Here is a 26784-nt window from a genome sequence, read left to right on the forward strand (position 1 = left end):
AAAACATGTCTGTGTAGGTGTAATTTAATCTGTAACCTTTTTATTGTTTTACCAAGAAGTTTCTTGACCTTTGTGTCAGAGGGCCTTAAGAAAGATAGAGGGAGATCTTCTGAATATCCAGTTAGGGTCATGAAGGGTTAATCCAACACACACATCAACAAAATGCTGGCTAATGATACCTGGCTAATGATACCTATACAAGTACATTCCAAGAACTTTGGGCAGCATGGACACTTTCTGATGAACTGTTCACACAAATAGAATCATTTGTGTGTGATGTGTATGGCCAAAATGGGTGCAGTGATGTAAATGAAGCAAGATACAATTGCTTCCGTCTTGGTTCACAAAGTGATGGTGCCCTCCCTCCCAACAGAGATATATAGTCTGAAATTGCATACACAGCGTGCAAACTAACAAACAGCAATCTACAGATGATGTTTGCAAGCCAAAATGGATGCAGGTCATCAGCCCACATGGACATGGATGGATCATAGCAGACACAGAGTTATCAATCCAGTGGGAATATGACACTACCCCTGCACCAGATTCTAAAAATCATTAAGCTGTAAATGCAAGAAGTGTGGATGCTCATCGAGATGTTCTTGTAGAGAAGTGGAATGGCTTTGCACAGAGTTATGTCAATGTGTTTGCTAAGAATTATTTGTTGATATCTAGAAGACAATATTCAGAAAAAAATCAATACATGTCAAGGATCACACACTTGCATGAATCTCCCTCTTTTCAGAGGAAAAATGTGAAAAAGTATACATATTTTTGGGTAAATTTTCTCATTTCTATATACACACACTATTAACAAATATATGAAGCTCTCACTAAGTCTATTTCTAGAGCCTTTTTCAGAGTTTGGCCCAAAGACTAATTGCAAAAGGTTTTGCTAAAATTATTTTATTGAATAAAAATACATGAGCAAGCTGATTTTGAGAGAAATAATTTTTAATATATACCTTTGGTCAGAGAGATTATCAAGTATGTAGTAATGAAAATTTAATATTCTCTCATATGTTAAGTTTTACATTTTTAATATGTAGAAATATTCAATTATTAATCACAAAATTGAACAAGAAGCCTTGAGAGAATTGTCACCAGGCTGTCTTTGAATACAGACGCCAACATTTGGATGGAAAGAATATACATACCTTGGTTGATTTGGCTTGACAATTTCTTTAAACAGAAGGATACTGATGTAGATTGCTGTATTGTAGCTTGTAGTACCAGAATGTGACCAGAAAGTTTTGAAATATTCCTGAGTTTGGTAGAGTTTGACTCTAAAGTGTTTGAGAATTTCTTTGTTTTTTCTATACATGTAGCTACAAGTCCTTACTGAGTCTAAAGTGTCTGAAAATTTCTGTTTTTTTCCTATACATGTAGCTACAAGTCCTTACTGAGTCTAAAGTGTCTGAAAATTTCTGGGTTTTTTCTATACATGTAGCTACAAGTCCTTACTGACTCTAAAGCGTCTTAAAATTTCTGTTTTTTCTGTACATGTAGCTACAAGTCCTTACCTGTCACATGATTTACAACAAAATTATTGTGTTCATACAGCAGAGTGATGGGTTTAAAGTTCAATTTTAGTCAAACTGAGCATGACATGGTGATTGTTTACAGACACACATCAGGTAAAGCATTAGTGATAAAAAATTATCCACCGTGTCCTGATGAATAATAACTGCAGTGTGAGTTTAATCTGATATTGTTTATCTTTTTGATTATAATCAATAGATATCACAAAAGTTTTACAAAGAAGATATGCACAAAAATCTTGGCGCATTGTTCCACTTACAACAGCATGAACAGAGAGTCACTATACATTCTGAATATACACTTTATGGTTCTGTTGGGAAAATAACTGTGATCATCTGTGTTATATGGTACATTAGTTTTATATTACAAAATTTATAAATTTGATAATTTAAGAATGCAAAAGAAGACTGTATGCAGCAATTAACTCGTTTGATTTCAGCTTTGAGCAAGACAATCTTCCAATGGACCATTCCAAATTTTGTCTAGGGGTGTAATAAAAAGACACATAAAAAAGTAACAAATTAAATTTTAAACAATTTATTCTTGTTTATTGAACATTTATCTTATTCAGATTCAATAAGAAATATTGTGAATTTTTTAATTGAGTATATGGTTATTGATTTAAGGGAATAATATATTTGTGTTACATCATTCCCCACTGCACACAATAAGATAGTCTGAAATGTTCCAAAACTGCAAAGATCGAGAAGGGTATGCAAACTTGAGAGGTACACATCAAAGTTACAGATTGTTATCAGGGTCATTCATCGCTGTGTTGCATAGCAAACTTAACAACAGACAATATCCTTTTCATGATTATTGAACAGATGTATTTTATGTCAAATCAATGATCTTACACAATTTTTAGATTTACCCACAAAATTCTTTCCCGCCACTTTGTCTTTAGGTGCCAGATGTTGAATACAGGTATATCTTCAAATAATACAAAATGGTAGTACTTTGCCACTTGGCACAGCATAAGCAAAGAAACCTAGTTTTCATAACTAATGCTTTGAGAATGGAATGTTGGAATGCATTAAATCAACTTAAAATGGTAGATTAAGGTTTCATTCATCTCCTGAGCTGGAGTGGTGCTTATGCTTTTGAAATTACTGAGGAAACTGTACAGCCTTTTATAAGACTGTTTAATGATATACAGGTACATGAATGTGTAGTACGAGATTTACAGAATTATGAAAAAGCATTTTCTTCATAATATTGTCTTGCAATTTGTATTGTGTTTATTCTGCAGAGTGATAAAAAGTGTAATATCAGTAGTTTCAAGTTGGTTCCAAAGATTTCATTGTGTGTCAGAATTTACTCTGGAAACAAATTAATTAAATATACTGAAGCTGACAAATCATATCTGGAAATTGTGTTTCAAATCATTTTTTTAATATGTTTGCATTAGATACAGGTGCATTATAGTCAAATTAAGAAACAACAAATTTAAGAACAAGCCGTTTGGCCACAATTCAGGAGTCAGGGACCATAAATGCATTATCATGGCTTTACCTATAGTCACTCATGCCAGACCTCAAATCTGCATTTGGAGCGATCAGCGAAGCCGTGAGCTGTGAATAACCAGAGGTTACAAGGTTTGGCTAGGACCAACTGCTCAGGAATGTGATGACGTCAAAAGTTGGCTGTCTTTCCTATGTTAATAAGTATAACTTTCCACCACCACGTACAGACGACCATAACACATTTCACTGTATTTTCACTGTATGTGCCTACCATGTTTCATATACCCACGCCCGAAAAAACACTCCAGTAAAAATGGATAATTTATTGTGAGGCCATTACCCCAGCTCATCAGCAGTCGAATGGGGTCAAAAGTCTGAGCTTTGTTGGAAAAGAGCAAAAGGAAAAAGTAAACTCCATGGAAATTGATGTCGACAATGGACGATTGCAAGCATTGAAGCAATGTCCAGAGCTATCATAAAATGAGAGATTTGCCATATCATGTCGGTAAAATCACGAAAACTTCGTTTCCTTCCAGATAATCTGTCATAGCTACCTCCCTCTTCGGTGTCAGGCTGTTCATCACCCACTAAATTTCTTCGAATCAATAGAAAAACTGTCTTTTCCATCTGTCCCTCACACTAGGTGAACACTTAATACAGGCAGTTTGACAAAATCTCTTGAAAAGTTAAAGATTAATTATCTCACTAAGGACCTGTATAACAAATATCAAAGCTGTCTGACCACCTGTTTTGAATAGAACTCCACTGTGTTATGTAGAGCATAACAAGTAGCTTTGTCTACAAACAGACTCTCAGCAGTTGCTTGCTTTATGACTTTAGTTAACAGGAGTATTTATTTGGCTTGTGTCACATGATTTGAGGTTTGATTCTTTTATGGCACCCATCATAAACATTTACAGCATTTTAAGAGTGCAGCGCTTATCAGCCCATGCATTTCAGGTGATATATTTTGTAGCTGTAAATTTATTTGAACAAAATAATGGACCCTTTGTAAATGTGATGATTTCACAAACATTCTTATGCTCTTGTGTGATATCAGTTGACTGCTTGCCATGGTTTTAGTACTAGACAGTTGTGCTGTATTCAAAATTTAGTATTCAACAAAACTATGAACCAGTGCAAGATTTCTGAGCTTTATAAAAATCAAGAAAGCCATGATGACGTCACTTCAGGTCATCACACATGCTGTATATACCTTCCAGCATTTCATTACATCTTTTTATTGCCAGCAGCAATTATGGTCAAACAATTATGACAGCAGGGACCAAAGCGATTGAAAAATACTAGCTCAATTTTATGAGAATTCTGGTGCAAAAGTGGAGACAGATTTTTTCAGATAAACACAAATTTGATTTGAAGTGTGTGGTCGATAAAGCGGTTAATGGTCACATAGTGTTACATTTGTTGAGTGACATAAGTCAGCTATGATTACATCAGCCATGGTAATGTTGTATTTAAGACCTTTGGAAAAAATTTTCAACTGTTTGATCTATAATTGTTGTTGATTCACTTCCATAATAAACACACCCGAATGAATTAACAAATGATAGGACACACACACACACATTTATTAAAATACGCCTGTTTTTTAACTTACTCCCAATATCACATGGACAACAATTAGTGATATGATCTTCTGGGATCAGCGAGATGACACTCTAAACAATTGTTGCACCACCCTAAGTATAAATTCCAATCACTGGCGGCTTAAACTACTGCCACAGGCAACAAAATAAAGTCACCTCAACATTTCAAACTCATTTCACTACGACTTTTATATCATGTTGGAACATGTCAATTCACAATTTCTCGTCAATCATAATTCTGTCAAATCAAGATACAAACATACACATTTTGAATTGCTCTAGACCTGCATTTAATACATAATCAAAGTCATGCTGTATTGTATCGTATTTTACTGTATCTCTCTTCGTTTTCCCAAACTACATTAAATCACTAAAGTTTTACAAGTTACTGCTTTGATGTGAGCTTTCTTTACAACGCCATTACTGCTTGGAGTGTGTAACAATATTATAAGCCTTTCCAAGTCATCTCATAATTCCTTTGTGTAAAAGTTCTGACAAACCACAACCCCATTCCAATTGACATTGTGTGGACATAAACAAAATTCAAAACAAAAAGTCATCAAGGATGACAGAATCCCCATTTGTCTATACCGGTATGTACCGGTACTTTGGAAGTACTTTGATAACAAGTCCTCTGAGACGACAGACTCCTGTTCATTAATTATGTCTGAGATTATAACAAAGTAGCCATGCATAATTTGCAGCACAATAACTTTGTATAAAGTTTGTGCAAGGTACCTATATACCAATATCAAACACAATCTGGCTCGAGGTTTGAGTTGTAGCATTTTGGTGGAGTTGGCCTTTTTTACCTCCTTTTCATGTTTTTGAAACAAACATTTTTTGTCTGAACATGTTCACATATCCAGCATTTGATGCATCAATACATCAAATATTGAGATGTATGCAAGTGGATGTGGAATGACTCGCTTCAAAAATACCTATATATGCATCTTCAGGGTTTACCATCACTTTTTACTTCTGAAAGTCCCTGGGACTCCTGGTGTTAGAAATGGGAGTCATGCATCAAAATATTGGGTCCAATTTATTCACAAGAATATTTCATTGTTTATCCATGCCATGGTCTTCACTTATGTTCAATTACATTTAAAAACACAAGGCAAGTGTTTGCAAATTTCTTAAAAGAATCCTTACATGAAAATTCTAGTTCGTAATTAAGGGCCGTCATTGATCAAAGAACACTATTCATGATTGCATTTACTCATTATCTCATAACTTTGATGACAAGTTCACAACGTTGTGAAATTTGGACAAATATTCAAATCTGGCAAATTGACAAGAAGGTAAGTAGTTTCATACTATAAATGACATTCACCCAGCAAGTGCGGCAGGTTTGAGTTCACATGCTGCCAGCAGCTCCGGCAAATAAGCTAGCAGTGTTCATGAAATCAAAATAACCCATGATTGGGCCAACCAGGGCCAGTTTGATGAACATTAGTCTATTAAGCCTTTGTGGAATCGTGCCCCTGTTGATAGCATTTCGTACTGAAAACCCCTTTCACATGGGCAGAGGACACTGGTATGACAAGAGCAATTTTAGCAAGAATGGCAAAATCAGGATATTCCTCTGTAAAATCAGTTAGCGACAGCTTGATATACGTACATATCAAAATTCAGTGTGTCCCTATGAGATCTTGTGAAGTGTTTGAAAAACAGAAAGAGTGGCCCAGCTCTATAGCATCAATACCTGTTGTATTGTTTGTATGATTCAACAGTTGATCAAGCTGGTTGACCCCATAGTCAGGTAGGTTGGCCACATTGTCAGGATATCTGTGTGGGTGAGAATCACATCAAAACATTCCAGATTATTCATCTCATCATCTGGAAATCGGCTATCTAGATTCTGCAGCAGTTTGTTGATATAATTTTCTCTTACATTACAGAACCTCTGTCTGAGTGGCTGATTGTCAGTGATTTGAATGTTTTTGTATGTGTTTTTTCTGACCATTGCTAGGAACTTCACCCAAATCATTGAAGACTTCTCTGACAGGGTGTGAATCATTAGTCATTGTATTCAATGTGTCCTTAGTAGACTGAACACTTTTAGCTCCGCTGTCAGCGACGCGGAGCTTATCAAAATAGGTTGATTTTCCGTCTCGTCCGTCGTCGTCGACCGTCAACAATTGCCTTCTCCTCTGAAACCGCTAGTCCAATTGCTTTGAAATTTTATATGCAGTTCACTTGGGGTGACCTCACTTAAGTATGTTCAAATTGTGGTGAAATTTGCATATTGTATTTTGGGGGCATTTTTTGGTGTTTTTGGTAAAAAAATCTTCTCTGAAACGCTCGTCCGATTGCTTTGAAATTTGATATGCAGTTTACTTAGGGTGACTTGAGTCAGATTTGTTCAAATCATGGTGAAATCTGCATATTTTATTTTTAAGGCAATTTTGCCATTTTTGGTAAAAAGATCTTTAAAAATCTTCTTCTTCAAAACTACCAGTCAAATAGCTTTGATATTTGGTATATATTTCCCAAGGGATGATTTATTTCAGATTTGGTCAAAGTGTGCAGAAATATGCAAATTTGCCATTTTAAGGCAATTTTGCCATTTTTTGGTCAAAAAATGTATTTCTTAAAAATTACTGGTCTGATGGTTTTGAAATTTGGTATAGAGATTTCTATAGATGAACTTAGTGATATATATTGAATTTCTAATGAAATCTGTAATTTTGTATTTTTGGGGCAAATTTTGCCATTTTTGGTCAAAAAATGTGTATTTCCAAAACTCCTCATCTGATAGCTCTGCAATTTGGTATACAGGTTCCTACAGATCACCTTAATGATATTTATTGAAATTATGATAAAATGTGCAATTTCATAATTTGGGGCAATTTTTGCCATTTTTGGTCAAACAATGTGTTTCTCAAAAAGTACTGGTCTGATAGCTTTGAAATTTGGTATACAGTTTTCTACTACAGATGAGCCAAGTAATATTTATCATACATGCTATGCCTGTATTGCCATTCTTCTATTGTTTAGACGGTACTGATATGAACCCATATTTTAACTAGTGAAAATACGAATTATATTTTCACTGTAACCGAACTACTTACAGCGACGCGTACGCGTGACCTTCGCTGGTATGCATGACCTTCGTTGGTATATGTACATATAAAACAGCTGAGCGAATAAGACAAATGACAATCCGAAACGTCATTATGATTATGGTCAAAATTCTGTTGTTTGCAGTGACTTCATGGGCATTGCACTTAGGCACAAGTACAGTTGTACCAAAAACATACAAACAAAACATATTGAAAATTTGTATCCTTTACCGAAACGTGTCATTGTTCACGGTCGGCCGGCCCCGTGGTTACATCCAACGTCATTTTAAGCTAAAAATACATCTTCTTCAAATTGTGAAACTTGTGTCTACATCGTAATATTGAAATTGTTCGCTTTAAAATTGCGCCATAAACCCTGCTTTGAAGTGGAATGGTCCGATAGCGGAATAATATCAAGAAGTGATGTGGTTGTCATCACTCCTTAGCAACCAACTTTTTATAAGTACAGCCTGGAGGAAGCAAGGTCGATTTCAAGTTGATTTCGTTTCTAATTTCGGAGCGTCTGTAGGAAAGCAGTCATAACCAAAGCATGCATATATGATAAAGGGGTTATTACACGAAGTTTGGGCGATACCGCGTCATATTCTCGTGATGTGTCCATATTTTGACTCGTTGCTGCGCAACTTGTCAAAATACGGACACATCACTCGAATACGCCGTGGTATCGCCCAAACTTCGTGTAATAGCCCCTAAATATTGAATTTCTGATGAAATCTCTAATTGTGTATTGTTGGGGCAATTTTTTAAAGCTATTCTAACCGACTTCCAAAGCATCAAACTGGGGATTTGTGTAGAAGCTGTTACTTACACAGACAAGCAATTCCATAAATATACAATATGACAGTGGAAAAAACAAAATCCTTTCAAATCAAAGTTGGAACATTTTTCACACAAAATTTGTCATATTTACATCCACGATTGTAAGAGTTTGTAACTAATAACCTGACCTTGTTGGATTAAGCAGCAAAGTTTACTGACTATACAGATGACACTTATCATGAATATACCGGTACTTGTATTGTCCTGCATCTTGAAAATGAAAGACTGGTTGTATACAATATCTGTACACCATATCTTCTTTTAGATTCACTCATAGCGACTTCCATGCAACACTTTTTGTACAATGTGGAATGTTAGCTGCCTTGCCAAAATAATCTGACCAATGTTTTTACACCATGTGTTCACTTTTGTTGCTCAGTAGCATTTCAGTAACCCTGACTTCATTTGAACAAATACTAATTTACAGTTGAGCATGTACACGTATCTACCACAAATACACAGGTAAAATGTGCAGCAATTCTCATGTTTTGCAATAGACCAGGGACTTCAAGAATATCATATTTGGCATTAAAAAAAACAATGCAGAACAGTACCCAAAATCAAAACTTCTTTTAAACACAACTTATACATAGCTCCATGCTAATGTTTTTGTAAAACAGTGTCAGCTACACTGCAAACTTCTGTCTTCCAATTCACTCTTATTTACTTACACAAATTTCATCAATATTTTGATATATGGTAATCAATTGATCCTTATAACTTAAAATCCAAATATGATACCTGGTATCTGACAGGTGACTCTCAAAAACAAGACTTTTGACAAAAAGTCGGTAAAAATTTCAAAAATACATAGATACGAATTTTATGCTTCTCAATCAAACTGTCGCATACATTGTTCTCCTATCATACGTACCAAATAATAAAGTAATCAGTCTCTTATCAATATAAATTGCAGATTATGAAAAATCATGTTCTTTTTCTTATTCTTTTATCAACGCCTACAAGATTCCATTGGATTATAGATAACCATCTAAGCATTCCAAAACTGGCCACATGTAATATGGAAATTATTCAGTTATGAACTCCACAAACTTGGTCTACAGAAAGACTGGTGAATGGATGGACATACAGACAGACTGGCCATGATAACATTGGCTTCATAGTGTGCTTTGGCCCATGGAGAGTGATAAATATATAACAAACAGCTGGATGTAACGATAAATAGTTATACCGGTATATACAGGCACTCAGGGTGAATATTATACATCAATTTGATTAGTTTCTTGTCCTTTCTAATCAGTATGTGATTATGCTTAAGGTAGCAGTAAAGGCTAGAGCGTCAGTTATAAACTTCAATAAAACTATTGAAACATGAAAGTAGTCAACATTCTCTGTGGAATAAAAAAAAACTAGACATTTGGGGTCATAAGCATTGCAGAGTTATAGCCCATTGAAACTTCTGAAAAACTAACCAAATAAGAGGAAGTTGGGGAGTCCTTAGTGTATTAACTATGGTAGAGGTCCCCTAGCTTTTAAAAAATGTTTGAAAAGGGAAATACGGATAGTTTTCAATCGGATTCGAACCCACAACATACGGCATCAGTCGCCTAGCTGAAAGGCCAGAGACAGAACCAGTCGGCTAAATCTCCACTCCCAAAAAAGAGTGGTTCAATAGCCGGCTAAGTTGTTACATTTTTTCTGACTGAGACCGCTCAACAGTTGTAGGGTTGTGAAGCACTCACCGCACGCACTGCTCACTATCATACATCGCACATACACACTACATCGAAGCGAAGAAACGAAAGTCATTTTTTACTGTTTTTCAGGAAACTTTGACAAGGCAGTGCTTGCATTCAGAATGCGTGACTGCTATTATAAATGCATTTTTAGATTCTTTGAGTGTCAAAGAGGTGTCAAAAGTGAGATTAACCAAAAATACTGCTCTTTGACTTCAAAAGAGGGGTGCAAATATGGCTTGTTTTCAACAATTTTTGACAGAATAACAGTTTTCCTACATAATTTTATACCAATTTAATCCAACCTTTAAAATGAGATATGGACATGGAATTTTTACAGCCTATTAACAAGGTTACAGATAAGATTTGTACGGCACAATTTTCCTGTATTTGAAGTACTTTTTGAAAAATCACATTTTGAAATTTGAAAGAATTTTTAATAATTTTTTTATATGTAAACCCATGTAAAATCATAAAAACAAATTTTATTTACAAATCCTGCCGTACAAATCTTACAATTAATAGTGTCAACATATTTATAACTAATTTGGTAATATTAATTTATTATTGAATTCGAAGATGTAAAAAAATATGAAAAATTAAATTTTAATATTGATTGGTGTCATATTTCAAAATCATGGCTACAAATATACAATTTTTATATTCTTTGGAAAAAGTATTAACTAAGGGAGTTATCCTGAAAATTTGAACTAAATATCTTGATTCTAACACTTGAAACTTGACATTAACTCTGAGAAAAGAATTGGTGCAAATTAGCCTTTAACCGCTTACTTATTAAGAATATGCACCTCGAAAGTGAAAGACTTAAACTTTTGCTCAAACTTTCCTCAGTGAAACTTTCAACCATTCTCTTACCAAAACAAGAATAAAAATCAGGGGTCACCGTGCAAACTTTGGTACTAGAGAGACAAATAACTTGCGATTTCTCGATATTTGAAATTCAAAATGGCCGCCATCCCTGTGTTAACTCTATAGGAAAAAATAAAATTTTTGATTTTCGAAAAACTAAGACGGTGAAAACTTTTCTTTCACCAAGAGCTTCAAAATGAGCCCCCACAAGTGGTAGGTCAGAAAAAAATTGATAAAATTCGAAGGCCCGAATTTCTGTCCCCTAGGTGCGTTCTACCTTAAGACAATCAACATGCAAGACAGTTATGTGTTGGCAAATACAGGCAAGCAACTACCTTTTCTTGATTTTCATGAACAACAGATAACCTTGACTGATGCTTAACAATTAACATGCAACCAATGTTTACATTTTGCTCAAAAACCAGATACACAGAGAGATTTCAACATACTAAACTCAAAAACCCTACAGGGAAAAAGTAAGCATTGTTTTCTTCCAGTGCAACTGGTGCATCCACTTTTGGATTAACTTATAAAACCAATATGTCACAAGGGTGATGGCACTGAGATCAACTTAAGAATTTTAACTGTGGTGAACTTGACTATTCGTTTTAAATCCTGACCTGACTTGGAATCTACAACTGAGATGCAGTGCATTTTAAAATGTGTGCACAAAGACATGGGGGTGGACCATTTGATATTGGGGGGGGGGGGGCTGGGGGTCTGAAGATTGATGAGGTAGCATTATTTTCTACCTGATCCACTGTACAGGATTTTTTCCCACCCTTCCACCTTTTCTTTTAGTCCAGCCTTTACTGGTAAATTTGTTTTTCACTGACATTTGCTTGGAATCTTTTTTTTTCTGAAAATCTTCCAGATCCCCCCATCAGGATATCAAATGGTTCACCCTTTGGTATCAACAATATTTATTTAAAGAGATACAATGACAGGAAGTGTAAGAGCTATTTACAACCCGATACTCTCAAACATTGAAAAAGTTTGGAATATTTGTTGGAAACCATACCTGCTAAATCACCTTCAGCTGTGCTTTCTAATAATTCTTTTACCACATTTTAACACCAAATACAGTTTAACATATGAAATGCTCACAAAATCACCACATTATGTATTCTTAGTTCCTGTAGGTATAAATCGCGAAAAATCAGCAGAAAATCTTTTCACAAATAATTTATTAATTTTGTTCATATCAACACAACATGAATAAGTTATGGAATCAATACTGTGGACTATTTCCGTAAGTTTTTTTCTTAAAAACAATAGGAAGCTTCATAAAAATAGGAAATTGAAGACGTTTCTCAAAAAATTTAAAACAAGTCACCTGGCAGCTGATAGAGCTCCTTTGTGTTATGTAGAGAATAACTTTTTGTGACACATGTTGATGGAGGAAATCTTTGACAGCCTACTTCAGGTCAGCCAGACCAAAATGGCAAATATAGCTGCAAAAATATGTAATTGAAGAAGATATAATTCGAACATATTAAATTAAGATCATACATAGGAAAATTTCTACTCAATATTTGTGTTATGACCAAAATAGCAAAAATTGCCCAAAAATAAAAAATTGCAGATTTCATCCTGATTCCAATATATCTTATTAAGATAAACCCTACGAACCTGTTTACCAAACATCAAAGATATCAAATGAGCAATTTTTGAGAAATACATTTTTGGACCAAAAATGACAAAAACTGCCCAAAATACTGAGTCACGCTACAAGTCATGCTACAGTCACGCTACAAGAGCTCCCCAAGTTTTAGTAATTTTATTGGATTTTAGCTTGTTTTCGAACTCCATGCTGTACACTGAGGTTCGTGAATACCCTGAGTACACTGGGAACGTCAAGTAAGCCTGTTTAACAGTTCCCTCTCCGGGGAAACTGTTTTCTGATTTTGGAGTATTTCTACAGGGAATAACCGTTCTTGCAGAGGATTGCAGTGCTATTCTAATTATATGCGGCTACGACATCCTACCATCTGTAGTCATCATTGTACTTAGTGGATTGCAAAACTGCATTGCATAACAATCCCTCACAGGATTGCTCAATTAGCAGCTTCCATAGGAATTCACCCGTACACCAATGGAGGCCAACATCTTGCTGTTATTTGCTACATTTGCAGGCTTACTTAGCATAGAGCCTTCCGTCACAGATGTCGTCTACAGACACAACAGAACTGCATCTGTAATAGACGTGATTCCTAAATTCAGGTACCGGTACAAATATGGATCTCCAGTTCATTATTGTGCTAATCACACCTCTACCTTTAACATTATCACCATCTCAGGTGATGTTCATCCAAATCCTGGACCAGCTACAACCCGTGGTGTCCAGCACAATCCAATGCGTGTGTATTACCAAAACGCTCAAAGTTAAAGAACAAACTTGATGACATTAAGCAAACAGTGAATGCTTAAAATCATTCGATGTAGTCTGCTTTACTGAAACCTGGTTAAAGCCTTTTGTGGGAGACCATGAACTGCTTGATGAATTCCAATGGTTCAGGCGTGATAGACGGGAGAAACAAGAGGTGAAGGTGTAGCTATTGGAGTAAATCTCTCTCTTGGAGCCAAACGAATTACACACTTTGAATCTAACTGTGAACTAATCTGGGTTGAAATAAAAATGCAATATAGGAGCTTACTTGTTGGAACATATTACAGACCACCGTCTTCAACAGTGCATGACCTTTCCGAACTGGTGTTGTCATTGGAAAATGTGCAAAAGTCTGGTCTCCCATACATTGTTGTTGGAGATTTCAATATTCCAAATATTACATGGAAATTAACATCAGAGTATGTGTGTACAACGCCAAATGATATCAGCAACTTCTTTTTGGATGAAGTAATTTCAAACTTCAATATTGATCAGCACTGTTTACTGCCAACAAGGAGAACAATTTTCTTGACCTGTGTCTGTCAAACATTGACAAAGTAAGTGTTGAGGTCGGAGAAAACATCATTACCTCTGATCACCAATCCCTCTCTGTATTACTGCAAGGCATTACAAAACCTGTAAAATTTGCCTTTGCGCAGAGGGAGATGTACAATTTTAAGAAGCCAACTGGAAAATCTTCAATCCGATCTTGCAGCTATTCCATGGATCGATTTACTGACAGCTGGTACCGTTGATGACTGTGTGGAGACTTTTTATGATTTAATTATGCCAGCTATTAAAGACCACGTGCCGCAAATCAAACTTCGTCGCCGCGTCCCCCCCTGGTATGATGCAGAGCTTATTGAAGCTTTAAAATTGAAAGAACTTAGACATCGTGCCAAAAGACGTATACCTGTGCCTGAGAATATAGAACTTTTCAAGCAGGCTCGTACCTCATTCCAGAAACTGGCGAAATTGAAATACAATGATTATGTTGCATCTGTTTCAGCAGATGTCAAGTGCAACCCCAAGCGATTTTTCTCCTTTACTTCAGCTTGTATGAAAGGGACAAAATCGCGTATTCCTGGTACTATAGAGTTGGATGGACATGAAGCTTGTGACGAGCAAGCTCAGGCCGATATTTTCAATACCTTCTTTGAATCTGTTTTTACAAATGATGACATCATTACCATTCCTGAATTAGACACTCAATTACATGATCCTTTGCGTAAGTTCACTATATCTGTGTCAGAGGTGAAGTTAGAACTTTTAGCCCTAAATGAACATAAGGCAATGGGTGATGATAATTTGCCAGCGATAGTTTTAAAAAAATGTGCTGATTCACTTTCCATTCCACTAACTTTCATATATAATCGGTCTATCCATGAGGGAGTTTTCCCGACAAAGTGGAAGAAAGCTTTGGTTGTACCTATACACAAGAAGGGTATAAAAACTAACGTTAGAAATTATCGCCCAGTGTCCCTTTTGTCAATTGTTTCGAAAATGTGTGAGAAAATGATTTCAAGGCATGTATATAACCATGTAAAGTGTGTTTTGTCTGAACAACAGCATGGTTTTTTGCCCGGGCGATCATGTGAATCTAATCTTTCTGTCTTGCTTAATGAAGCTCGTATTGCTGTTAATGAGACAAGACAGTTGGATGTTATATATACAGATTTTTCCAAAGCTTTCGACAAAGTAAATCATAAATATTTAGTTTACAAACTTAGTAAGTATGGAATACAAGACGCCCTCCTTGACTGGTTTAGTAGCTACCTAACTAATAGATCCCAGGTAGTTAATGTTAAAGGGTGTAGATCAGACCCTGTCTTAGTTAAGTCCGGGGTTCCGCAGGGGTCACAACTGGGACCACTGTGTTTCATTCTTTATTTAAATATATATTTGGTAATTTTAAATGTGGCTCCTTAGGCTTTGCAGACGATCTGAAGTTGTTTAAGATAATACGTAGTGTGAATGACTGTTCAATGTTACAAGAAGATATCAATTACTTGTCCACATGGTCTGAGAAATGGAAAATGCACCTTAATTATGACAAATGTGTAGTACTTCGTCTTTCATTGAAAAGATTGCCAATTGAGAGGGATTATAATATTGATGCTCACAATTTGAAGACTGTTTATAGTTACAGTGACCTAGGCGTGACACTAGACACAAAGTTAACTTTTTCAACTCACGTTGTTTCAATTGTCACTGATGCTCGAAGACTACTTGGCATGCTAAAAAGGTTTGGCAAACGGTTGTCAGTGGATGCATTGCTCGTGGTTTACAAAACATTCATTAGAACTAAACTCGAGTATGCATCAGTTGTTTGGAATAGTATTGACAAAGTGTACTCAGACAAACTGGAAGCTGTACAGCGTAACTTTGTTAAATAGTTGTGTTATCTTGTAAATGTAAGGTTTGATGATTATTCATATGATGATATGTGTGTTATGTTTAATTTACCAATGCTGTCTAAAAGGCACATTATTTTGACCTTGTTTTTCTTCACAAATCAATTAATGCCCTTCTTGATTGCCAACCAATTTTTAATTTACACATTCCTGGGCGATCAACTAGACAGAAGGACATTTTATGAACCTGGTGGTAGAGTTAAATTTACTAGCAATTCACTTTTTAATCGCATTTCTAAGCTATATAATAGTTTTTATCAATGTCTACCAATTTTTAACATTCCTGTTTCGAGTTTTAAAAGAAAAGCTAAAAGCATTTGCTTTTGAATTTTTACTTTGTCCTTGTTGTGCATGTCATTTGTTTTAACTTGCTTTCTTGTCCTGTAACATCATGTTATTTGTATTTTTTACTAAAATCCTCCTGTAAGTGCGGATGTATATGGTTTTTAACTGTATCATATCTGTGTTGGAGTTCGAAATAAATAAATAAATAAAAATTACAAAATTCCAAATTTCTTAAGAATTTGAATACATCACATTTGATCAACCTTATGAACCTGTATACCAAATACGACAGGCATCAGATGAGTATTTTTGGAGAAAAAAAAATTTGACCAAAACTTGGGAAAATTGCCCCAAAATTACAAATACTAAAAATTCACAACAATTTTTACCAACTTGACTGAGTTAAACCCTTGACTACCTATGGCGCCGGATATTTCCGGCGCCATATTGAATTACCATATACCTTGAGTGCCGGAAATATCCGGCACAGTTAAATAGGCGTATTTGCTCATTTTTGTCGCTAAAAATCCCGTAATTTCGGCACAGGCACGCAGCGCAACTAAGGGTGATGTATTCCGATCTTGCCAGAATGTGATTGCGCCCCCGTACGTCGGAGTATGGCCAAAATCCGGAAGCAAATGTCGTGACCACGACCTCGACCCTGAAAGGTCAGGCTGATCACTGAAGCGTCGCGCTGATTGTTTACAGTTTTCAGAAGTACAGACGACCGCGAAGATGTTTATGGGGTTTTTTTAATGATATGAAATCATTATTTATTGAAAACAAATGATTTATATGTAAAATGTTCTATTAACAGCAATATTCGTGAATGAAACTAGAGGAAATACAATTTTTTACAATAAGCCAGTGAAATTTTATAGCAGCCATATTATCAATATGACTGGTCACATGACTGGTCATGTGTTTGGTCATGTGATATGTTGTTCCCTAAAATGTATTTTTAAATATTGTGAATTATTTTTTGATAAATCATAACCATTTTAGATGCATGTTTGTGCAAGGAAGACATCAAGCAGGTGTTTACAAATACAAAATGTGTTGATTTTCAAATACAGAATCATGTCAGATGCTGATGTTTATGGTTTATTTACTCTGCCTTTTGTGAGAAAAATCTTAAATAGGTACATCTATAAATAAAGGAAAGGGTAGTTATTAATACATATACCGGTATGTAAAGACAATGCCATGAAAATTGCAACTGTATTCAAATTTGCATCATTTTATGGATTCAAAACGTCCTGATGCTTCAATATTCATATTCTTTCCCAACTCTGGTCACATGACTGTGTCATGTGATCAGTCACGTGACCTGGAAATAAAAAATTTATGTATGAAAAAGTGGGAAATTTCATGCTGATTCAGAAAATATATGGTTTATTGGTACTTAATTTTTACTCTAAGCAGTGTTCATGCAATGACCACACCCCAGATTTTATCAATATTTACATAAGGGGCCTGGTATACGGTATAGGAATACATTGGCCTTGGTAGTCAACGGGTTAATCCTGAGGAACAAGGATATCAACTTTCAAAGCAATCTGACAAGCTATTTCAGAAAAACATATTTTTTATTAAAAACTGAAAAAAATTACCCAAAATACAAACACGCAAATTTCATCCACAGTTGTACACACCTAATTTAGAATACCTAAAGGAACCTACATACCAAGTTTCAACCAAATCTGACCAATGGTTACTGAGTTTTAGCAGTTTGCAGGATTTTTCCTTTTTTTACCTCATTTGCATATTTTTGACACTGACATGTTCATTTGAACAAATTCACATCTCCACCCCTGGGTGCACCTGTACACCAAATACTAAGCCGGTAGCTGCTGCGGTTTAGGAGTTTTTGATCTGGACGGACTAACAGACATACATACATACATACATACATACATACATACATACATACATACATACATACATACATACATACATACATACACACAGACGACATGTAAATGAGATGCAAATGAAATGATTCACCTTATACGATAAGCTCTCTTTGGTATACCAAATGAGAGCTAAAAATCTTGGCAAAATGGCCACCAGGCATCCATATTGCATCCAATTGTGAAGCCAATTGACATGCATACCGGTACATATGAAATTGGTCAATGCTCTTGTACCAACTTTGAATAAAATCGGTTGAAACATGTGTGAATTATGGCTCAGGCCAATAAAAATGGCCATGACATAGCCATATTGAGTAGTATCATGAAACAAATTGACGTGCACATGTATGACATATAAGTCAATGACCTTGTACCAACTTTGAAACAATCGGTTCGCATGTCTAGAACATGCTTGGTGAGGGATACATGGACTAATGCACACACAATGATAAAAACACAAAGATTTGATTTGCATCATCAAAAATTACACAATTTGCAAACCTGATTTTATCAGATTTGTAGGGCATATCTGCATACTACATAGAAACTGACATGTACATATCATTAGTTGCAACAACAACACAGACACTGACTGATGGTAACTGACGATAACTTAATATGAATCTGACAGGGGTCAAAGGTCAATCGAATACACTCACCTGTCCCACAGTTCCATTGACATAGATATCCATACCGTTCGATCTGTCAGCCCATTTCGCACCTTGTTTGAATTGAACTTCTAGAACTTTAGGATGCTGACGTAACCACCTACAATGCAATGAACACTGATGATGTTGATGATGATGATGTATGCCATTTCAAGTTGAGTTATATGTCAGACACAAAAAACCTTATTCATAATTATTGCCACACAATGATGGCACACACAAATCAAATGACAATGAAGACACAATTATTTTGTTAATTATAACATGAGCTCTGCATCACTATATTATCTGGATACTTTACTACATTGTTAATGGCGTTCAACAACTTCACAGTCTGTACAGAAACTACTCACAAGTCTTACAATTTGCAGCCCAGCTTATTTGCACAACAATGCACAGTGGAGATCAGAACTCCCTACTCCACAATTAAAATATTCTGTAATCATTAACAGTATATTTTTTTCCAAATTTTTTTAAAAAGTGGCTCAAAACTGACTACAGCAACGTGAAATTATTTTAAAACTATAAAATTTCCTTTCCAATGATATATAGCTCATGGGAATTCAAGAAATTTTCTTTACACTTTATCATCGAATGAAGCTGACAGCTGATTTATTGCATAGTTTTACCTTTTCCTTTACAGGAAAGAAGTCCCATTGAAATAAAAATAAATAAAACACATAATTTGAGTGTGTTTCTTCATGTTTTACATGGTTGTTATTTTGAAGATTAATGTTTTTCTAATTTTGCAAATTTTGTAGCATCATAGAGCCGAGATTTTGCCGTACATACTATTACATATCATCAACCAACCTGTGCAAAATTTCATGGCACATTGAGGAAATATTTGCATTATTTTTAAACTTATAATAAAATAAAAGTAATATTGAACACGCAATTTTTAAATTTACAACAAAATAAAAGTTTTTATTCATAAAGGTGTATTATTTCCAAAAAATGAGGGTACGGTAATTGTCTTTTGGACACCTGTACGTCCGCCTTTTTTTTCAATAAATTGTAGGGATCAAAGCTCAGACAGTATCCGCTAAGGGGACAAGTAAGCATCTAAACTTTGAGATACTACTTGACTGGCTGGGCTTGCGTTAACTGAATCATATGGCCTTTGAATTTTATCATAGCCTAATCAATCAACAGCTGGCAAAATGACACATAATTTGCGGGAAAAGAAAATTGAACGCCCGAGATCAAAATGAGCTTGAAATTAGAACATACAATCATGCACGGTTGGGGTCGCAGGCGAGTACATCGAGTTCATTTTCACTGACATGAAAATACTTCTTATATTGGTTTTTTGGCATTACTTTTGCGATCCCCGGTACTTGTCATCTGTCGTCTATTGACCAGTAGTCGTTTACATCTGGAATGGTGTGAATTTCGATCGAAATATTCACTGCTATGAACGCCTGCATTTCATCACCCTATCAGTTATTTGGGCATTAGAGCAACAGACATACGCGATTTTTCAGTGAGGGTTAATGCTATGGCTGGACGTAAACAAAATTTAAAATTCAAAATTAGTGACGTGTCCGAGAAAACATTGATCGATTTTGTGCAAAAACTTATAATGGCAAACTGTATATTTATGATTGGGAAAATGTAGCCTAACATTTGCTCAGTACGAAAATGATAACACATTCATCACGGAAAAACCGTTATGTTTCCTGTATTTTCAAATCGACCGGAAGTTTGGAATGTTTGGGCGCTCTGGACTGCAAAGGGTTAACCTGCTCAGCCAATGAAGCTAACTTTTTCAGGGTCTTTGGTATCACATAGCCAGTAGCGTTTTATGAAGAGCATCAGAGCTTATAATAGGCTTATTTAAACATCATACAATTTCTTCACTTACCAATTATTGGCCTTATCACCAGCCAGTCTGGTGAAGTGTATCCTGGATTGTTGTCCAGCTCCTATTCCAATCACCTGACCATCTCTGGCATAGCAGACAGAGTTAGACTGTGTGTATTCAATGCTATAGTGGCTACAATCAGATCCCTGATGGCAGACTCTGGTAACTGCAGATGAAACAATGAAATGTAAGACCAGTCATTTTAAAGTGACCAGTAACTCAACAGTGATTGGTCGATAAGTCAGAAGTTATCATCAAGTCAAAAGAGGTCAGTTAGTCTTCACTGATGAGTATGTCACACACATCAGTTATACTTTATTAATTCAAACCATTGACCTGAGGCAAGAAGGCACGTTAATTGTTTGGTAAAATACAAGCATATATTATGTCAATGTTATTCTACATCTGTGCATATTGGTTCCAAGACACTGATATTGGCAATAAAATCTCTCTGATCAAGCTGGAGGCAGGAGTTTCAACGACTTTTTCAGCAATTTACAAGAACTTTTGAGGTCCAATATTATACCACTTTCACATATAACTTTCATATTTGAATGATTTACATGTCATTTTTACAATTTTGACCAAGAAATTTTTAAAATTTTACTCACATCTTTCTTGTCTGTTGCACTGTTGAAAACATTTCTTTGTTGATGACTGCATCATTGCGTCTCTGCTCCATCTGAAGACCAAACAGAGTTCTTGTTTCCATGGTAACAGGCTCATAATCTGGATCAATCTACAAGGAATGATGACACAAGGCACTGATGAGATGGGGACGGAATATGGGTGATGATAAATGGGAAATAGCAATGAAGGGAAAATAAACTGGATAGAAATTGGCATACACACACACACTGTACTTGGCATACACACATACTGTACTTGGCATATACACATACTGTACTTGGCATACACATACTGTACTCGGCATACACACATATCGTACTTGGCACACACACACATACTGTACTTGGCATACACATACTGTACTCGGCATACACATACTGTACTGGGCATACACACATACTGTACTTGGCATACACACATACTGTACTTGGCATACACACATACTGTACTCGGCATACACACATATTGTACTTGGCACACACACACACATACTGTACTTGGCACACACATACTGTACTCGGCATACACACATACTGTACTTGGCATACACACATACTGTACTTGGCACACACATACTGTACTTGGCACACTCACATACTGTACCGGTACTTGGCATACACACATACTGTACTTATTGATATCAGTGTTTATAGCCTGAATCTGTCAAAATGTTTACCCAGTATTTGATGTGTTTGAGGATTAAAATTGTTGCTCAGGACGACTTATCAGGTGTGGTTGGGTTTTTGCCAGCGGGTGATAAGTGATTAACTACTGAAAGAAAACTTGGAAGCGGGTGATAAATGATTAAGTACTGAAACAAAACCACAGAGGTGTTAATAGGAAAGACGACCTGAAATAATACACACGACCTAATATCAATTGAGATTATATAAATTAGTGCTAGGCTGTGCATCGCCGACTGTAAGGGTGTTAGAAAAACGCCAGATGAACATGTGATTTTCATTCAAGCTCCTAATTGTGTAGCGAGTAACATCTCTAAGGTTTGCCTCCAAAGAAAACTAATTTAAAGACCACGATGGCTGCAGCACGTAATAGCTTCCATGTCATGTCTGAAGACGATATTAAAGAAAAAGTGCGTGGAAGATTGCCGCAAAACACCAGAAGAACCACAAGCTGGAGTGTCCGCGTGTGGAATCAGTGGGCCGAGGTGAGAAATGCTACAGAGGTTTGGGGAAGCAGCTACAAATTCCCATGGCAGACAATCTGGCAGAGTTTGGCGTTGATGATTTAGATGTGTTCCTGAGCCACTTTGTAATGGAGGTAAGAAACAAAGAAGGTGAACCGTATGCTCCCGACTGTCTCAACTACCTAAGCACAGGAACCCTAAATGTAACGCCAAGCAGCCTTACTGTGCGTAGTGCAAACTAGATGAAGAAGTTCAAGAAACCTCGCGATTCACACTACCGTCATAAGAACTTCCAGTACAAGGACGGGATATTATCATCAGATTCGGATGTAAAATTTTGACCTAAACTTTGATTTTTCAGAGTTAGATGATTGATGATATATGGGTTTCAAAAATATTTCTTGACTCATTGACTTTCAGAGACTCAATTGCATGTTAGCTGGACGGCTATAAGTCGGTCATCACCGGCTTGAAACACATTAGTATTTTGTTCGCAATTTATCCATAGACTGTACGCTCTATGATTTATTGATAATAAAGAATGAAGATAACTTGATAACCTCAAAAAAAGTTTTATTTTTCATGTTTAGGTGTATGAGTGGTTTATGCATGGTAAATATTTCCCTATTTGAAACGTGTCAATGTCATGGTGGTCTGATGGGCAAGTTACGTGGCCCGAAAACAAAACATTTAAAATCGTAAGCAGTGTGACACAAGTGATAAACGCAAGATGTGATAAGTCGATGCCATGGTGGTCTGATGGGAAAAATTAGCTTGCCTGAAAACAAAACATTTTAATCGTAAGCACTGTCTGACACCAGTGATAAACGCTAATCCTGGGTTTCTTTGATTCCGCGCTGTCAGACAGGAGTGATAAACGCTAATCCTGGGTTACCTGTTAGCTTGACGGCTATAAGTAGGTTATCGCCCGCTTGAAACGTAAAACAAACTCGGCTCCGCCTCGTTGTTTACGTTTCAAGCGGGCGATAACCTACACTTATATTCAGGATGGTGATTAACAGTGTATTCACACAGTTAATTATTATTCCAAGTTGTTGTAGCATTCACAATGGGAATATTGAAATAAATCTGTACATCTATACGCCATAAGACAATGTTTGAGATGGCCCTATGCAAGTAGACATAGTTATATACCAGTAGATACAGCCTATACACTTACAGATATCATCCTATATCAGTAGATTTAGGTCTATACATGTAGATATAGCCCTACATCAATAGATATGGCCCTATACATGTAGATATAGCCCTACACCAGTAGATGTAACCCTACACCAGTAGATATAACCCAACATCATTGGATATAGCCCTACATCAATAGATATAGCCCTACACCAGTCCATATGGCAATATATCAACTGATATGGCTCTCTACATGTATGGTAGATATAGCCCTACACAGTAGATATAACCCTATTGCAGTAGATATAGTCCAGTACCAATATAGAGCCATACAACAATTCATATGGCCCTATAAGAGTAGATATAGCATTACATCAGTGGATATAACCCTATACAAATAAATATAGCCCTATACCAGCACATACAGCCTTACAAGTGTATAGATATCGCCCAAAATCAGTAAATATAGCCATACCAGTGGATAGTCCAATATCAGAAGATATAGCCCTACATCTATAGATACGCCACTATACATGTAGATGGCCCTACACCAGAAGATATAGTCCAACATCAGTATATATGTATGTCCCTACACCTACACACACACATCTTCTTATGAAATCAACATACACTACCAGTATAATCAACTCAATTGACACACACAAATCTCTAACCAAATCAACACACACCACTATTTTAAATCAAATCCAAACACACCTTAAGAACATAATATTTCCTCCTTTCTTATTGGATAGGATCTGTAAGGCTTCATCTTTATATCCTGGAGCAATTATTCCGTCTGAAACCTTCATAGGGTAAAAACACAGAAGATTACTGACAACAGATTATCTTTAACAAAGAGTTTTACAATTAAGTCTCGTACAGACTGACAAACAAAACATGCAAATTTCTTCTTTAGAATGCTGTAATATTGTATTTGAGGAAATGAAGGATGGCATGCTAACAATTAGCATTTATCATTGGGCAAGGGAGAGACCAAGCAGAGAAGATTCGCCTTTCCTTTCATCTGGATCCATTAATTCATGTTTATGGTCAACTCAAAATCAATTATTTCTAATGTTTACCAACAAATCAAATAAAATCAACATTTAGCTTCAGTAAGAAAGAAAATATCCTTTCAACAAAAATTTCCAGTCAAAGATATCTGTCTTTTCTAGGTTGGAGGTAAAATAGAAAGCCTTCATAAGCATGCCTCACAACATATCTGTCATGAGAAAAGTTGACATTTGACCCGCTTAGGGACTTGTCAGTTTCTTTACCCTGGGGGAGAGGATCGGATTATATTTTGCCAACGTCAAAAAGTGGCTGGCATACCCCCCCCCCCCCCCCCACATTCAGAATTTGAAAAATGGGTCGACATCCCCCCATCCTCACACGACAAAGGTAAAGCAAAAGGTGGAATAAAATATATATTTCACATAATATTATATGTATATATACACTTTAATCATTCAGTCATTCTGTATTTTAATGAAATCGTTGTCATGTCAGTTGTAAAACAGGAATTTCAAAGTGTCAATTTAAATTTTGAATACCGTATTTTTAATGAGCTGTGAATGTATTTTACACTGTCTGTCCTTAACCAGATGTCCTGAACTGATACATGTAAATGGACATCAATTGATATCAAAGAGGGAAAAGCTGTAAATCAAAAACTTTGATGGGTGTTACGACTTGCCAGCCATCCAACTAAATCTCCTGAGAAGCCATACAGAGCTATTTTTATATGTTGTAGCCAAATTTGATATGCACAGTGTCCGATAGGCAGTGTTTCCGCTGCCGCTCGCCAGACAGTCAAATGGCGAATCAAATGTCGGATTGGCGAACTGTTTTCAGCCCCTCTTTGCCAAACTGGCGAACCCAATTTTTCAGGAGGGCGATTGTTTGATCGAGAGTGCAGCAGACAGGCAGAGAGATTTTTTAACATCCCTGGGTGGCCATTCTTTCCTTGCTTTAGTGCGCAGTCTCAGACATGTACTGTAATCAGTAACTTAGGGAGTAATTTGCCATGCAGATGGCTGCATGCGGTGACCTCAATTTTTCATGACGACAAGTGCATAGTGCTTTGTAAACAACAATGGCCCTACACAGTCAGTGCGGGGTATTTTCAAAAGCTTAGCAGACAGCAGCAGTCGATGGTCACTAGGGTGGTGAACAGAATGAAACCAGCGTACAAAAACGAGAAGGACATGACGCTACGGCGACCTCATAGCAGCCACTGATATGAGTCAGTTCAATTTGATAAAAATATTTTGAAAAATAACGTAAGACAGAAACTGTTGAAACACTGTTGAGAATAGTTAGTGAAGGACCACCCATAGAGCAGTTTTATTTTGAATCTATATGTTTGGACTACCAATAGAGATAGGAGACTGTTTACACCTAGTGTACAAAATGTAATTACCAGTACACCTTCTCAATGTGAACAATTGGTACAGAAATTAAACTCTGTGATTAGAGAACTGAGAGCACTTGATGACTAGGGCAGAGAACATCTTGAAGTTACCCTGTAAATGATTTACTTGTGATACAGAAGTCACATATGTGTGAAGCACTCAGGATATAAAGTTAGTTGTGAATGTTACAAGTAACAAGTCACTGACAATGACATAGTCCCCACTTGTAACAGGAGTATTAGTCTTGATGGGGCAGGGAAATGTGGTCATTAAGAAGTATAACTGGAGTGTACCCTATATGTTGAAGTCTATGGCCACATAGGTCTATTTCGTTGTTCCCAATTTGAAACACAAGAGGCATGTCTAAGTTATGGTTCTAAATCGGCAAAAAAGATCAGAACTCTAGCTGTATTGGCCACCAAGAAATACATATGCGCATAATAAATGAGGTACAAGATGTGACATCTTAAAGTCTAATATCCTATCAAATTGAAGGGTATAGAAACTTGTGGTTACTGAGTTATGCATATATATATATATATATATATATATATATATATATATATATATATATATATATATATATATATATATATATATATTTATAATCAAGGTCAAAGGTCATCGAGGTTACATGACATTTTGAAAAAAAATTGTATTGCTAATTAATCCCTATATGCCAAAAATCAGACCTCTAGCTCTATTCACTTGCCCAGAATTAGATATGTGCATAATTAATAAGGTAAAGCGTGTGTTGTCATAAGGTCTCCCATCCTACTAAACAGAAAGTACAAAGCACTTGTGGTTACTTATTTATT

General features: G+C 36.0%; 1 protein-coding gene across 1 annotated transcript in view; it reads right to left on the bottom strand.

The window, feature by feature from the left end:
- LOC139123951 (bifunctional purine biosynthesis protein ATIC-like) overlaps positions 1–26784 on the bottom strand; it is a 78303-nt gene that overhangs the window by 37520 nt on the left and 13999 nt on the right. Inside the window, exons 3-6 of the mRNA XM_070690096.1 lie at positions 24267–24355; positions 21241–21368; positions 20630–20795; positions 18754–18862 (exon numbers count right to left, since the gene is read on the bottom strand). Coding sequence (XP_070546197.1) covers positions 18754–18862; positions 20630–20795; positions 21241–21368; positions 24267–24355 — 492 coding nt within the window. The remainder of the gene's footprint in view (positions 1–18753; positions 18863–20629; positions 20796–21240; positions 21369–24266; positions 24356–26784) is intronic.

The sequence above is a fragment of the Ptychodera flava genome (genome assembly GCF_041260155.1).
Source record: "Ptychodera flava strain L36383 chromosome 23 unlocalized genomic scaffold, AS_Pfla_20210202 Scaffold_23__1_contigs__length_28996876_pilon, whole genome shotgun sequence".
Lineage (NCBI taxonomy): Eukaryota > Metazoa > Hemichordata > Enteropneusta > Ptychoderidae > Ptychodera > Ptychodera flava.